Source organism: Akebia trifoliata, chromosome 12 (assembly GCF_017979445.1).
Source record: "Akebia trifoliata isolate Shusen 1 chromosome 12, ASM1797944v1, whole genome shotgun sequence".
Classification (NCBI taxonomy): Eukaryota; Viridiplantae; Streptophyta; class Magnoliopsida; order Ranunculales; family Lardizabalaceae; genus Akebia; species Akebia trifoliata.
The window spans coordinates 28,491,245-28,505,082 of NC_141386.1; the positions used below are offsets into that span (position 1 = coordinate 28,491,245).

The window sequence follows — 13,838 nt, forward strand, 5'->3', positions numbered from 1 at the left end:
CTATGACCAATGGCATAAGACAATTCTTATGGAGCGACGCACCAGAACTCAGTGCACAATTGGCACGTTTCATTCTTTTATGCTTAAAATCTGAAACAAGCCTCCCTAAGAACAAGGAGGTTGTGCCATATTATCTGGCACATAAGAGCATTAAGACCCAATTTTCGATGCGTATCAATGAAAACCAAACATGAAGGAAATAAAAAACCAAACATGAAGAAGGAAATAAACTAAAGCGGCTACAAACAGAATGCAAATTAACAGAAACAACACACATAATTACATACAGGGACACGTGTGTAGAAGCTACATGCGTAGGGCTGGTACAGTAAGATACAAAACACTTCTGATGTTTCAGTTCAAGAAAAGAATGCACAAACCTATTAACAGAGATCTGTTAATAGTACATCAAGTGTGGTGGTTGATGAGACTTACTCAAACTGTTCATCCATAGCACCGGATTGGATCATTGCAACCTTTCTCAGCTGACTGCAGGTAACCAAAGCGCCCCCCTTTCGCCAGATACTGCTGATGGTATTCCTCTGCTCTGTAAAACTTCTTTGCTGGTAGAATCTCAGTAACAATTTTCCTGTTCAAGAGCCTCTGCTGCTGTTCTATAGACTCCTGCGCTGCTTTCTCCTGATCAGGCGTGTAGAAGTATATTCCAGATCTGTATTGTGTGCCCACATCGTTTCCCTGTTTGCCGATGAAAATTCGTCTGTTAGAATTTTGAATCTTTTTATCCTTTTGTCCAGTCTGATCCAAAAGATCATATGAAATGGTGTATCACATGTACATGTAACTATGGTTTTAAATCTCAGACGGGTAATAATGCAGAACGCAACCAATGATGATAATAACCATAATTTTATTTCACCAGTGGCGAAATATTCCCAGTCGAAGAGAATTGATGGGGACATCAAATCTTAAAGAGTATATTTTAATTTTTATTTAGATTTCTGTTTTAGAGCTTTATTTTCATTTTTTTTTTTATAGCTTATGTTGATATTTTATTGGCCTATGATCTTAGTATAATATTTAAAGGCAGTTTAGTAGCTTTGGTTTGTTTTGTATTTAAGTTTATTAGGATTGAAAAATTAGGAGAGAGAAAATTACGAAAATTAGATTTATTTATTTGGTATTTTAATTTGACTAAGATTCTTAATTTATTTTCTTTATATAGATTGTATTAGATTTTTTATATATTAATAAATAAAGATTTTGATGAATAAAGAATGAGTTTCTTTCATAGAGTGAAGTGAGTTCTTCACCATTCTTGGTGTGAATAAAGAATGAGTTTCTTTTACGGAGTGAAGTGAATTCTCCACTATTCTAGGTGTGATTTCAAAGTTCTATCTTTCTATCCCTTTCTCTCTTTTTTTTTTCTTCTAATCTTTATTTTTTTTTTTTCTGTTCTTTTTTTTTCTTGATTCTTGATTTTTGAAACCTCTTTCTCGATTCTTGAAACTTACAAACCTTAATCCATAATCCTTTATCCTTTCTCTTAACCTTTAACTATTATTTAACCATTTTCATCTATCCTACTGAAATTACCGTAATTGCGAAAAAAAAATTACTTTTGGGTTTATCTATCCTAACTCGAATTGTAAACCCAATCTCAAATCTTTAATCCTTACCCAAAATCCTTAACTAAATTCCCTAAAACCCCCACTTTCTTATCTCCCCTCATCATCCTCATCAAATTTAGTATCAGAGTTAAACTTGGAATGGATAGAGATGGTATTGGAAGTCAACACCAAATTTATTTATTTTTACTTTCTGAAATGTCATTCAGGGTATTGTGCAGTGATGAATATGAGGAAAACTTGATTTTCACAAATTTTTCGGAGAAAATTTTGTATAATGTTGAAAATAATACTTATTATGATTATCGTGATTACGGTTATGTTGTTCATTTTCGTCAGGAAAATTTTATCCATGGTGCTGAGTGCAAGGTGGTTCCTCTAAAAGATTGTCATATTGTGTTGAGTTGAGGTTGGATCTCACATGTACATGCTACGTTTGATGTGGAGCAAAATATTTTACGTGTTACTTTAGGCAAACAAGATTTACTCAAGGTGGGACCATAGAAATCAACTCCTATAGTACCATCAATCCAAGAGCAAATTGAAGAAAAGATAGATCAGACATCAACTTTAGAAGGTGGTGTGTTTACAACTCAGAATCAACGCAAAAACAAGATCATGGAATGAAAAATACATAAAAAAAGCCTAAGGAAGATTTTTTGAAGACAACATCTACAATTTTTGTTCATGATTCATTTATTTCATCATTACCTCAAACTAACCTAATCGTCTCAAACGGGTACAATGAAGACTTTACCAAGATAGAAGATCGTAATTTGAAGTTAATGGTTCAACACAACATAAAGACACGAGGGCTAATTTTCGCCAAAATGGATGAACTGCAAATTATCACGATCATTCTCAAGCACTTTAAAACTCGAGGACGAGTTTTTTTCCAACCAAAGGAGAATAATGTGGAACACAACCTATGATAATTACCACAATTTTATTTTGCAAGTAGTAAAATCTTCCCGGTCAAAAAAATTGATGAGGACATCAAATCTTAAAAAGTAGATTGATTTTTGTTTTAGGGTTTTATTTTCATGTTGTTTGGACTTATTTTGATATTTTATTGGCTCCTGATCTTAGTATAATAGTTAGGGGCAATTTAGTAACTTTGGTTTATTTTTTATTTAAGTTTATTAGGATTGGAAAATTAAAAAAGAGAAAATTACGAAAATTAGGTTTATTTATTTGGTATTTTAATTTGACTAGGATTTTTTATTTGTTTTCTTTATGTAGATTATATTAGGATTTTTTTTATTAATAAACGTAGATTTTGATGAATAAAGAATGAATTTCTTTCATGGAGTGAAATGAGTTATCCACCATTATTAGTGTAATTCCAAGAAATCCTTAGTGTGATTCCAAGATTCTATCTTTCTATCTTTTTTTTTTCTTCTAATCTTTATTTTTCTTTTCTATCATTTTGTTTTTCTTGATACTTGATTCTTGAAACTTACAAATCTCAATCCATTCTTAAACCCTTTAACCATTCTTAAACCCTTTTCATCTATTCTATTGAAATTGTCGTAATTGCAACAAAAAAAAAAATATATATATCAACTTTTGGGTTTACCTATCCTAACCCAAATTGTAAACCCAATCTCAAATCCATAATCCTTACCCAAAATCCCTAAAACCCCCACATTTTCTTATCTCCCCTCATCGTCCTGAATTAGGTAATCTCTATTGAGATGACTTGGATATTAGATGAGTCATTGAGATGGGTCAATAGAAATTTTGTCAGTTTACCTCCAATATGGAGATGACTTGCTTGAGTCGCCTAAATCTCGCCCGAGGAGAAATGACCTTGGAATATCATATTTTTCAATTAATAATTCTCCGAACAAAGTCTCAACAGCCAATAGCCTTAAATGAATAAAGAAATAGGTAGAGAAAAATGTATTTAACTACTTTCGAAGAAGGAATTTTATCACAATCCTGATGTAGGACATTCCCCAAACATCCCACTACAAAACAATACACGCTAGTCTTCAAAGATTTGAAGGCATAGATACAAGGCTTCACTTACATGAAGAATTTGACAGGATTGTAGAGTTCGTGAATGGAGTTTAATGGTTTCTGCAATAGAAAGAAGTCGAAAAAAATGGTGAGGTCTAGGCTTCAAAAAATCCAAATATCCAGGCTTGTGGGGAACTTCTCAAGAGAAGCTGATAGGATTCAGTTGGTTGATTCACATAAGTGAATCATTTTCCCAAACATGCTATACACCAATAATCTAGCCTACACAAGACCTATACAATCTAGGTAAACGTGTGGGGAAAACGTCCAATCTCATCAGAAATGTTCTAGTTCACTACTTCAATGATATTAAGAGCAATGTAGCACCACCCTTTGTATCTTTTACTATAGAGTCAACACCAAAATAGAAGTGTCATCTCAAAGAATGTAAAATGAAAAGTCTTTTTATTTTTGTGGGTGGGTATAAGAGAATTTTCATTAGGGGGATGAAGTCTCAGAGGTCGAGGAGACCTAAAAGAACTACAAAACAAAATATTGGTGTCCCCATGGGCAATGGAAAATTAGTGTCCTCCGTATACAACAGAATTCTATCTAAACAAAATCATTGAAAAAAGAACCTACCAAAAAGCTTTGATGCTAAGGATGATCGAGTGCAAATCCTTTAATTTGCCTTCAAAGACTTTACAGTTGCTTTTTTTTTTTCTTTCTTCTGATGGGTAAACAGAATTATATTAATAGAAAAATAGCAGTCGAGATGACCAACCAGACTTTACGGTTGCTGTCTTATCCAAAGACCATGCTAAACGACAAATGATAGTAACCTCCCAAATCAACACGAGAGGAAAATGAAGAATAAAAAAAAACCAACCCCAAAAACCATCCAAGATAACCCTAAAAAAGATCCAGCCTATCTGAAAAGGGAAATCACCAAACTCCAAACTGAAGATGGACCATGATCTCACCAATTACCTTACACATAGAGTAGAAATTCACGATAATCTTATAGCGGATAATCAGATGCTCTACAGTCAGGATCTCATCCAAACAACGGAAGCCACCTTAGAAGGGATCTCTTGAAGCCCCACACCAGGGAGGCCAGGAATTGAGATCGAGTGATGAATCCAAAGCAGAATAAAATAAGCGAAATAAGAAAACATCATCATAATTTAATCTCCAACTCTTGCCTTTGTCCAAAGTGGATAAATGGATAACGCTGATCCCAAAAAGTAATTTACAAATGGAATCTAAACTCCCCTTCCAAAATCAAGCAATCCCATCTTTCATACAGCTTTGTGACAGTGTAGGGTATAAATAGGAATTCTCCTAATACTTTTTGACAATAAGTTACTTTCTCACTAAACAATAACTCTCTACAATTAAGAGTTTGAGACAATAATGAAAAATTGAAGGCCTTCCATACAAACATTAATGACTATAAGAAACTAAAAGATATACTAATCTGAACTTGCCAAAAGATATAAAACTTACCAATTCAATCCTCAATAAAAGAAAAGGAAAGAAAGAAAGAACAAAACTGAGAAGTCCACAGTAAATTTGTACCCTACTTGAAATTAATCCACAAACCATCCAAAACAAGTCTGATTTGAGTACACTCGGGCTCGTTCAAAGCTAATTCAAACAACTCTCTTGCAGCACCGAAATTGAGGCCTTTCAGCATTTTTCTTCCTTTTTTTCTTTATTGGTAGTTCAACCTTTTTTTTATGAAAAAAATTATGGACATGTCAGGAGACTAGACCACATTATTCAGTCTGGCTAGGAGAGATTTGACTCCATCAAATGTATCATCTTGTTATGCTGGAGATCTCAAATAATGATCCACATTTGCATATATGTTAATTTAATAATTATAAAATATATATATATATATAGGAAGCCGTTCGGCACTAGTCTATAAATCAGACGTTTTAGCAAACATTTATAAGCCGTTGGATAAGACGCGTTTGGGCAGCACCGATTGAATACCAACCGTTTTACGTTTAATTTACAAAGAAATTCACATTTTACAACGACATCCTTAAACAAAATGATATTTAGTGCTACCTCCCTAAATACTTAAAACCCAAAAGAATATAACAGAGACAGACGTTCTCTCTGTCTCCTTCACCTTCTCCCAAAATCGACCCTCGACCCTTTCTCTCTCGTCTCCTTCTCCCTGATCCCTCTACAACACTAGAGACAGACGTTCTCTCTCTCTCTCTCTCTCTCGACTTCTCCATGATTTCTCTATAGGCAACTCGACCCTCTTTCTATCTCGCTGCAACTCCCTCTCCATCTCTCTCTACAACTTTCGCTCACGTGTGTTGCAACTCTTTGATTCACCAGAAACCAAAAAATACATTTTACACTGAAATAGAATTTAAAAAAAAAAAAAAAAAAAAAAAAACAGAAGCAATTTATGAGAAATGCACATTTGCGTGAAGAAAGTGAATCTGAGGGAGGGAGGGTTATTTAATTGGGAGAATTAAGTCATTTTGCAATGTTGGATTTTGTTAACCAAGTTGATCTAGAGTGTATTTATTTTTCATAAAATAAATATTCAACTATATTATACAAATTTGAAAGACCAAGGATCAGACACCACAGTACCAAATGTAAGAAATTTCTTAAGTATTTGGTTTAACATGATTTGTGAATATAAGCTTTATCCTGTACAAAAGACTGGAAAAACAAAGAAGTTAAAAATCTTTCTCTGAGGCTTCAATCATATTCAAAGAGAGAGAGGGAGGTAGTTGCAGCGAGAATGAGAGATAGGGTCAAGAGGGTCGCGCGTTTGAGCAAGGAGAAGGTGAAGGAGAAGAGAGAAAGAGAGAACTCTCTGTTCTTTTCTTTTGGGTTTTAATTCATTAGGTAGGTAGCACTACATATCCCTAAGTTGAAGGACGGTGGTGTAAAATATGTTTTACTTTGTAACTTAAACGTAAAACAACAAACTTTCAATATGTGACGTCCGAACGACCTTTATCCAACGGTTATAAAATGATTGGTCAAACGTCTGATTTTAAGGCTGGTGCCGAATGGCTCTCATATATATACGTTAATTTCATGGTCCATTCTTCCCCTTTTCCTATATAGAGCTGCAAGTACCCCCATTAGATAATAGTTCATTCTTTTAGTGTGCACAAACTGAACCCTTATAACTTCAATTGATATTCCTGTCCAACGAAGAGGTCTAAATTAGTCTCCAAATCCAAGTAGATCTTTGCATTCATCATCTCAATAAAATTTAGAACATCCAAACTTTAGTCCAAGATTGATTCGTTCATGGGTATTGTGTTCCATTCTTTCAAGGATGCAATCTCTTGAATTCCCTATAAACTTAATATCCTTCACTCAATCTACATCCATCATTACTCAAGGTTTTGGCCTCCAATCCTCCTCCTTTTTCTGACGGATAGAAACATTGTCATTACACAATTGTTATGTTCTGAGGATATGACCTGAGCATGAATTCCAAAACCTAATTTTGCTATGAGCATAATTGCAGCCCACTCAATTTATTTAACAAACTTTCAAACAATTTTTCATGCTTCTCTATACATTCAGTTGTCATAAATAACCTCAAGAAGAAATAATCCTATGACCACATCTTGCACATAAAAGCAATAAAAGAAATTTTCGGTATAGTCTTCCCATGAAGATCAAAACTTACTTCCATCATCATCATCGATGCCTTATCCCAAAAATTTAGGGCCAACTGAGCTAATCTTGTTTCCCCATGCAAATCTTATCTAAAGTAATGTCTTATATTATTGTAAGTATGTTTATATCCACTTTCACTACTCCAATCCAGTTCTTTTGGATCTACTCTTACTGTTAGAACCTTCAACTTGCTTGTTTATTCTAGTGGGGATATAATTGGTCTTCATTGCAGATGTCCAACAGTCACAATTGACTCTCTCTTAGTTTATCACTTATTAGGGCTACTCCAACATTTTAGCAAATACATTCATTTCTAATGTTATCCATCTTAGCATCATCATATCTACTATGCTCAACTTATCAACATGTTGCTTCTAGATCACCCAACATCCAGCTGCATACAGCATAGCTGATCTATCGTAAAATTTTCCTTTAAATGTGTCGATCGCATAGGAATCCATCCATATCTCATTCAATGGGAAATATCCTCGTCAATATTGTTAAGAAATATAGGGTTATTTTTGTTTATTGTTTATTTAAGGGTAGAATAGTCTTTTCAATTTTCTTGACTTAACCTATATATAGTCTCTTTGTATTTAGGTTAAATCATTCTTTTAGTATTCAATTGCTTTTATGCAGAATCAATAAAACAGAAGCCTTTTTTTCTTTTTCTGTGTGTTTTTGGATTGTTTAACAAATATATCCATCAGTCAATCCTTATCTATAACAGAACCAAGTTAATGAAAATGATCGCTTTGGATAATTTCTTTAACCTAAAACAGTACCTTTTCTCACTTCACATTGTTTTGTTGATTCAACTTCAATGGTGAGACCGCAAATTTTGGAAAAATATAAAGTTATTTAACAGTTCTAATTCAATATGAACAGCCAATGAGACCATAACATTTGAGAAATTTTTTTTCTCTTTGTCATTGGAAAATACGCCCAAAAATCTCAAACACACCATTTATATAGAAATTCAACCAAAATATTAAGAGAAAAAAGAGATTCCTACAAAAAATAAATTCAAATAACCCAACAAACAAATATAAATCAACCGAACCCAAAACTCATCATCAACCCAGAAAAAAAAAAAACCCAAATTCAATCAAATTACCTGACGATTAAGAGTGGTGGGATCATGTCGGGCCCAAAACGCATCAAGCAAGTTCTCAAAACTGCACTCTTTCGGATCATACTGAACCCTAACCACCTCAGAATGATTCGTTGTTCCCGAACAAACATCATTATAAGTTGGATTATGCAGAAACCCTTGAGTGTACCCAACTTCCGTCTTCGTGACTCCTGAAACTCTCTGGAACACCAATTCTACACCCCAAAAGCATCCTGCACCGAATTGAACGAACTCCTGACCTGGTGCAGGGCTTTCTTCATCTGGACCTTGAGCAATCGATGAATCTGTAGAAATTTCAGATGCTCTGGTACCAAACCCTAACCCTAGTTTCCCTAACCAGTTCATGGGGTTTGAGAATTGGGACAGAGGTATGGAATTTCGAGGAAAGATTGAGGGTTTTATGGGTAATTTGGTGAAAGTGATGAAAGAGGAGGAGACGCGAGAGGAAGAGATGAGTAAGAGAGACGGCGATGCAGATGAAGCTAAGGTACGCAGCATTTTTTTAACTTATTACGTGTTTTGTCTTTTTTCTTTATTTATTCAAATTAAAAGCGTGCACGAGACGAAAACATTCTTTTATGATTGATGCGACACTCGTGCGGGCTTATATAGGGTAGGGCTGCAACTTGGGAGGGCCAAACCCGACCACAATCGGTTCGACCAAATTCAATCGGGTTCGGTTTGGACATAATCATCCAGTAGCACAATTTGCCCGAATCCAAATTTAATATGATTATAATTTAAAAATATCTTTATTTCTTAATAATTCATATTAAGAATGAGTCAACCCAACTTGGGTTGGTTGTTTGCACGGGTTAGTGTTTATCAAGTATGGATTGGGCACAGATTGATCCTAACTCAGCCCAATCCATCAACCCTTGCCCAACCCACCCGAGTTGCAGTCCTAATGTAGGGGCAGTTGATGGGCTGGACTTTGGTATAACCTAGTCTGGCCTAGATCGCAAGGGACCAGGATTGGGATCCTGGCCCGTTAAGTAAACCCAACCCCCCCCCCCCCCCCCCCCCAAACATGTGTGATTATGCGTATCCCAAGGCAAATGATCTATGATTCTGAGATGTAATTGTACATAAAAAGTACTTGTATTTAAAGAAATTTCCTATAAACAGGATGTGGGTGTATTTTTTAACCCCAAAATATATATATATATATATATAATACGGAAATCAGCCCGCAAATAGGCCCAAAATCATGCGGGTTGGGCTGAGGTCTAGTGTGCTTGGATTTTTTTTAATTTATTTGTTCGCCCAATCTGGCCCAGCTTGATCCATTGACAGTCTTGGGGTATCTTATTTTCTAGTATAAAATTTAGGCCCTGGATTCAAAACCTACCATCACCTATATAATATTTAAGAATTTGAATATTTGTAATTTATATGAATTGAGATAATTTATTTTATTTTTTATATATTATTATAGTATCTATTTATCCATTTTGGGTGGAAAACTATTACAGTTTGTTTTAATGGGATTGTAGTAATTATGGTGTTTTGAAGCTTGTTTTCTAATTGATTGTGTAATTAGAACAATACTATTCTTATATGCAACAAATTCCTTTTGCTAAGTGGTCTGGTTCACTCGAAGGATAGGAGACATGGTGGTTCTTCAAGTAATAAATATTCAATTTTATGTAAATTGGATATATCGTTGTTCGCATCCATATTACATTTTTTTGGACTGAAATGTCATTTGAGATCCAATTAGGTGTTTCAAGAATTAATCTTCCAACTAGGTTATGGTATACTTTTACCAACTAAGCTAGTTGGCACCTATTTCTTGATGTACTATTAATATTTGTTGAAACCTATGTACTTCCTCGGCTTCTATCTTCTAAGAAAAGATCACTCTCATACATGGTTTTAAAACTCGGTTTCGCATCTCATCTCGTCCATGCCAGATATCAAGTCATCTCGGATGATTTTTTCGATACGTTTGAGATGTCTCGTTCAAAAAAATTAATGAAAAATGAACGTGAGGTTTAATATCTCGTCCGAAATATTGACTTGTCCATCCGTCTTGTCCATGCATGATACTGAGACGACTATGGTATACTTTACCAACTAAGTTAGTTGGCACCTACTTCTTGATGTACTATTAATATTGTCGAAACCTATGTACTTCCTCGACTTCTATCTTCTAAGAAAAGTTCACTTTCACACATGGTTTTAAAACTCGGTTTCGCATCTCGTCTCATCTATGTCAAATATCGAGTCGTCTTGGATGAGTTTTTCGATACGTTTGAGACGTCTTATTCAAAAAAATGAAAAATGAACGTGAGGTTTAATATCTCATCTGAAAAATTATCCGTCTCATCCATGCTTGATACTGAGATGAGTCGAGTGATATGTCTCAATCTCTCAGATGAGTTTAGAAACCATGCTCTCACAAGAGTTGTCTTTCTCAATAAATCTAAATTTTTATTTTTATTTTTGGGAAGGTGTTCTAAACAAAGGGCATGCACTCAAGAGAAGAGAATGCCCATCACCATATGCACTCTGGACCTATGTTTGCATCCTTAGTTAATTAGGTTTTATAAATAATATTCTTCTTTACTTTGAAATAAATTTAACCTTTTTAAGCGTATAAAGTATGAAAAAGAATCTTATTGATTAGGAAAATAACTTTTAGTCCTATTCGTGATTATTATGCCCACCCAACGAAAACTTAACCAGCAAATACTAAATTGATTGGTGAATGCTAGTTATTGGATTCTATATTTTTCTAGGGACCATTGTGTCAAATAATTCAATTTGATTTTTGAAAATATGAGCAATCAATAGATAGTAAAAGGGTGACATGGCATGTGACAAAGAGGATGTAAAATAGTTACCCTTTTTTTCAATAATATTCATCCAACTTATTGCATTTACCCTTCTACTCATTTTTTTCAATAATATCTTATAATTTTATTGTTTTTTATCTTTTACCCCCTTGACCCGAAATAGGATGACCCTGCCAAACTCTTGTAGTATATAATACAAGATAAGTCCTCAAATACAAAAATTACAATTGTGGTTCAAACCACATATTGCAAGATTGCTTACCCCTTAAGAATTAAAATAAGAGAGTTGCTATTGCCACCAATTTTCACTAATGCCACACCAACTATGTGAAAGTTAAAATGAGAAAGTTGGTGTGGCAATAGTAGTTCTCTAAAATAAATACTTTAATTACCATAGTGTAACTATCTTTTGATTTTTGTATTCAACTCATTGCATATGAGAGACAATATTGTCATACAATAAATAAATAAAATTGAAAAAATACAACTTAGAGGAAGTAATTTCACTTTTTTAAGGGAGAATATGTAAATATTACATGAATTTGAGGGCTTCCAAATGAAAAGTATGTAGAGAATCTTTATGTAATTAACGAAAATGCAACAAAATATGGTGGGTCCCAATGCATCTATTTAAGAAAACTAGTATGTTTGGCGAACTTAGGTTCATATGAGTACTGCATTTGAGATTGGTGATCCAACCAATCTCATGTTGGAAAAAATTTGTAGTTTTTTCAAACTTTTGTGATCAAGTGGGTCTATTTGAACTACGATTTAAGTGGGTTCCATACTTTATTTGAAGCTGAACCACTTAAAAACTTAGTCATCTTATTGAAGAGAATAATTTCATTTATTTAGTTGTCAAAAATCCCCTTTGGGTGAATGAGAAATCGGCTTCAAATAACCCCTACTAGTCATGATTTGTTGTATGTGATTTGTATAACTATTAACTTTATTAGTGAAATTCTTTAGTCTCACATCGGATATAAATAAGAAATTTGTCTAGTTCTTATGTAGAACTTCTCATATCACTTAAGTGAATATGAGAGAGAGACTTGGATAAGCACACACACGCTTATAAGGAGCCTATGAGTTCAAAAAGAATTTAAACCATTGGTCCAAAAAATCCTTAATGTGTGTGCGGGCACACGATGCGTATGTAAGGCCCTTTTGCTAAGTATTGAGCTTGGGCTTATATTCAAATTTTCTTTTGAAGAGGCACACCCCTTAATTCTTATCACCGTATAGTAAGGACACCTTTTGATTTTCATGGGTGCTTGTTCGTCAAGTTAAGACACTTCTTTTGGTTTTTTGGGTTGTCTCTTACGAGACACCTTTCTTTTTCCAAGAGACATTATATCTCTTAGAACCTTTTTTTAAAGAGACATCATGTCTCTTAATATTCTATAAATAAGTCATTTCGACCTTAGTTTTTTCATTCAAAATTTCTTCTCTTCTCTTTTGTTTTAATTTGCTTGTATTCTGATTTCTTATCTGCATTTCTTGAGAGTACAAACTTAGCGTTCGGTTCGTTAGACATGTAGATTGAAGTGTTACTTCTGCACATGTGATCGTTGTATCCTAGGAGATAATTGTTCATTGATTTGTGGGCTCTAAATTACGAGAGTAAAATTGTTTTAAGGACATTGTGTTCAACACAAGCCTAGATCAATCTTTTTATTCACTTCTCGGGTATCTACGGAATAACATCTCACTTATAATTCCTTAAGAAATTAGTTGGGTTTTCAACATATATTAACAGTATTGAATATAGTAATATTTGAATCCAATTTTTTTTTTCTCATGTTCGAAATCAAATCCAAAATCTAACAAATATTCTAAGTAAATAATGGAATTTAAATCCAACTATCTTATCAGATATCCGATAATATCAAATTCAAATCTAGTACACATTATTAGAGTTCATTTTCAATATAACTAGGGTATTTGCACCCACCATTTGTGTTTCATTGCATCCACCTAAGACACAATTTGGTGTGTGATGTATAAAAGAAAGTGGGTGTACAAAGCATTAAGGTGGGTGCAAATAGAATAACTCTTTTTGATATCTAATTACTTATGTCTTAGGGATCCAAATATATAATTTTATCTGAAAACAATATCCAAAAAAATTCGAATACAAATTACATACTTGAATTGAATACTCATTGACATGCATACATTAGGGGTGCAACTTGGTTCGTTTTGAGGTCAAATTAGAACCAGAATCGAATCAAATTCCAATGGAGCCAAACCAACTCAAACCAAACTAAAGTCAATTTGGTTCGGTTCTATGGGTTGCCAATATTCTATAAATTGTAAGTAATATTTTTTAATAAAAAAATCAATACGTAATAAACATAAATTTCATACAAATAATCACTAATCTATTCATAAAAAATCATTAGTTTATCCATAAAAGATCATCAATCTATTTCTTAACTCCTAAAATAATTCATAATAATTATACATATTTTGCATAAGGGTCAGTTCTCGATTTAGTTCAATTCTATACAAACTTTATTTGAGAACCAAACCAAATTGATCAGTTCTCCATTTTCGTAATCCCGAATAAAACCATAGCTTATTCCAAATTGAACCAAACCACCCTAAAGCTATCGCTTTGGTTCAGTTCTCAGTTTGAATTAGACCAAGTTGCACCTCTATCATACA

At 33.7% G+C, this 13,838-nt stretch overlaps 1 protein-coding gene across 1 annotated transcript; it reads right to left on the minus strand.

Annotated features, from left to right (window-relative positions):
- Positions 1-226: 226 nt before the first annotated feature.
- LOC147389309 (peptide methionine sulfoxide reductase A1-like) lies at positions 227-8,880 on the minus strand. Its single transcript, XM_086417909.1, has 2 exons — positions 8,350-8,880; positions 227-696 (listed from the first exon to the last, which is right to left on the minus strand). Exons 1-2 carry the CDS (start codon positions 8,863-8,865, stop codon positions 445-447), a joined length of 768 nt encoding a protein of 255 aa, XP_086274035.1. The 5' UTR covers positions 8,866-8,880; the 3' UTR covers positions 227-444.
- Positions 8,881-13,838: the final 4,958 nt, after the last annotated feature.

Coding starts and splice junctions, on each gene's coding strand:
- LOC147389309 (XM_086417909.1), bottom strand. CDS start 8,865: ATGCTGCGTACCTTAGCTTCATCTGCATCGCCGTCTCTCTTACTCATC. Junction 697..8,349: donor CCACCACTCTTAATCGTCAG/GTAATTTGATTG, acceptor ATCGGCAAACAG/GGAAACGATGTGGGCACACA.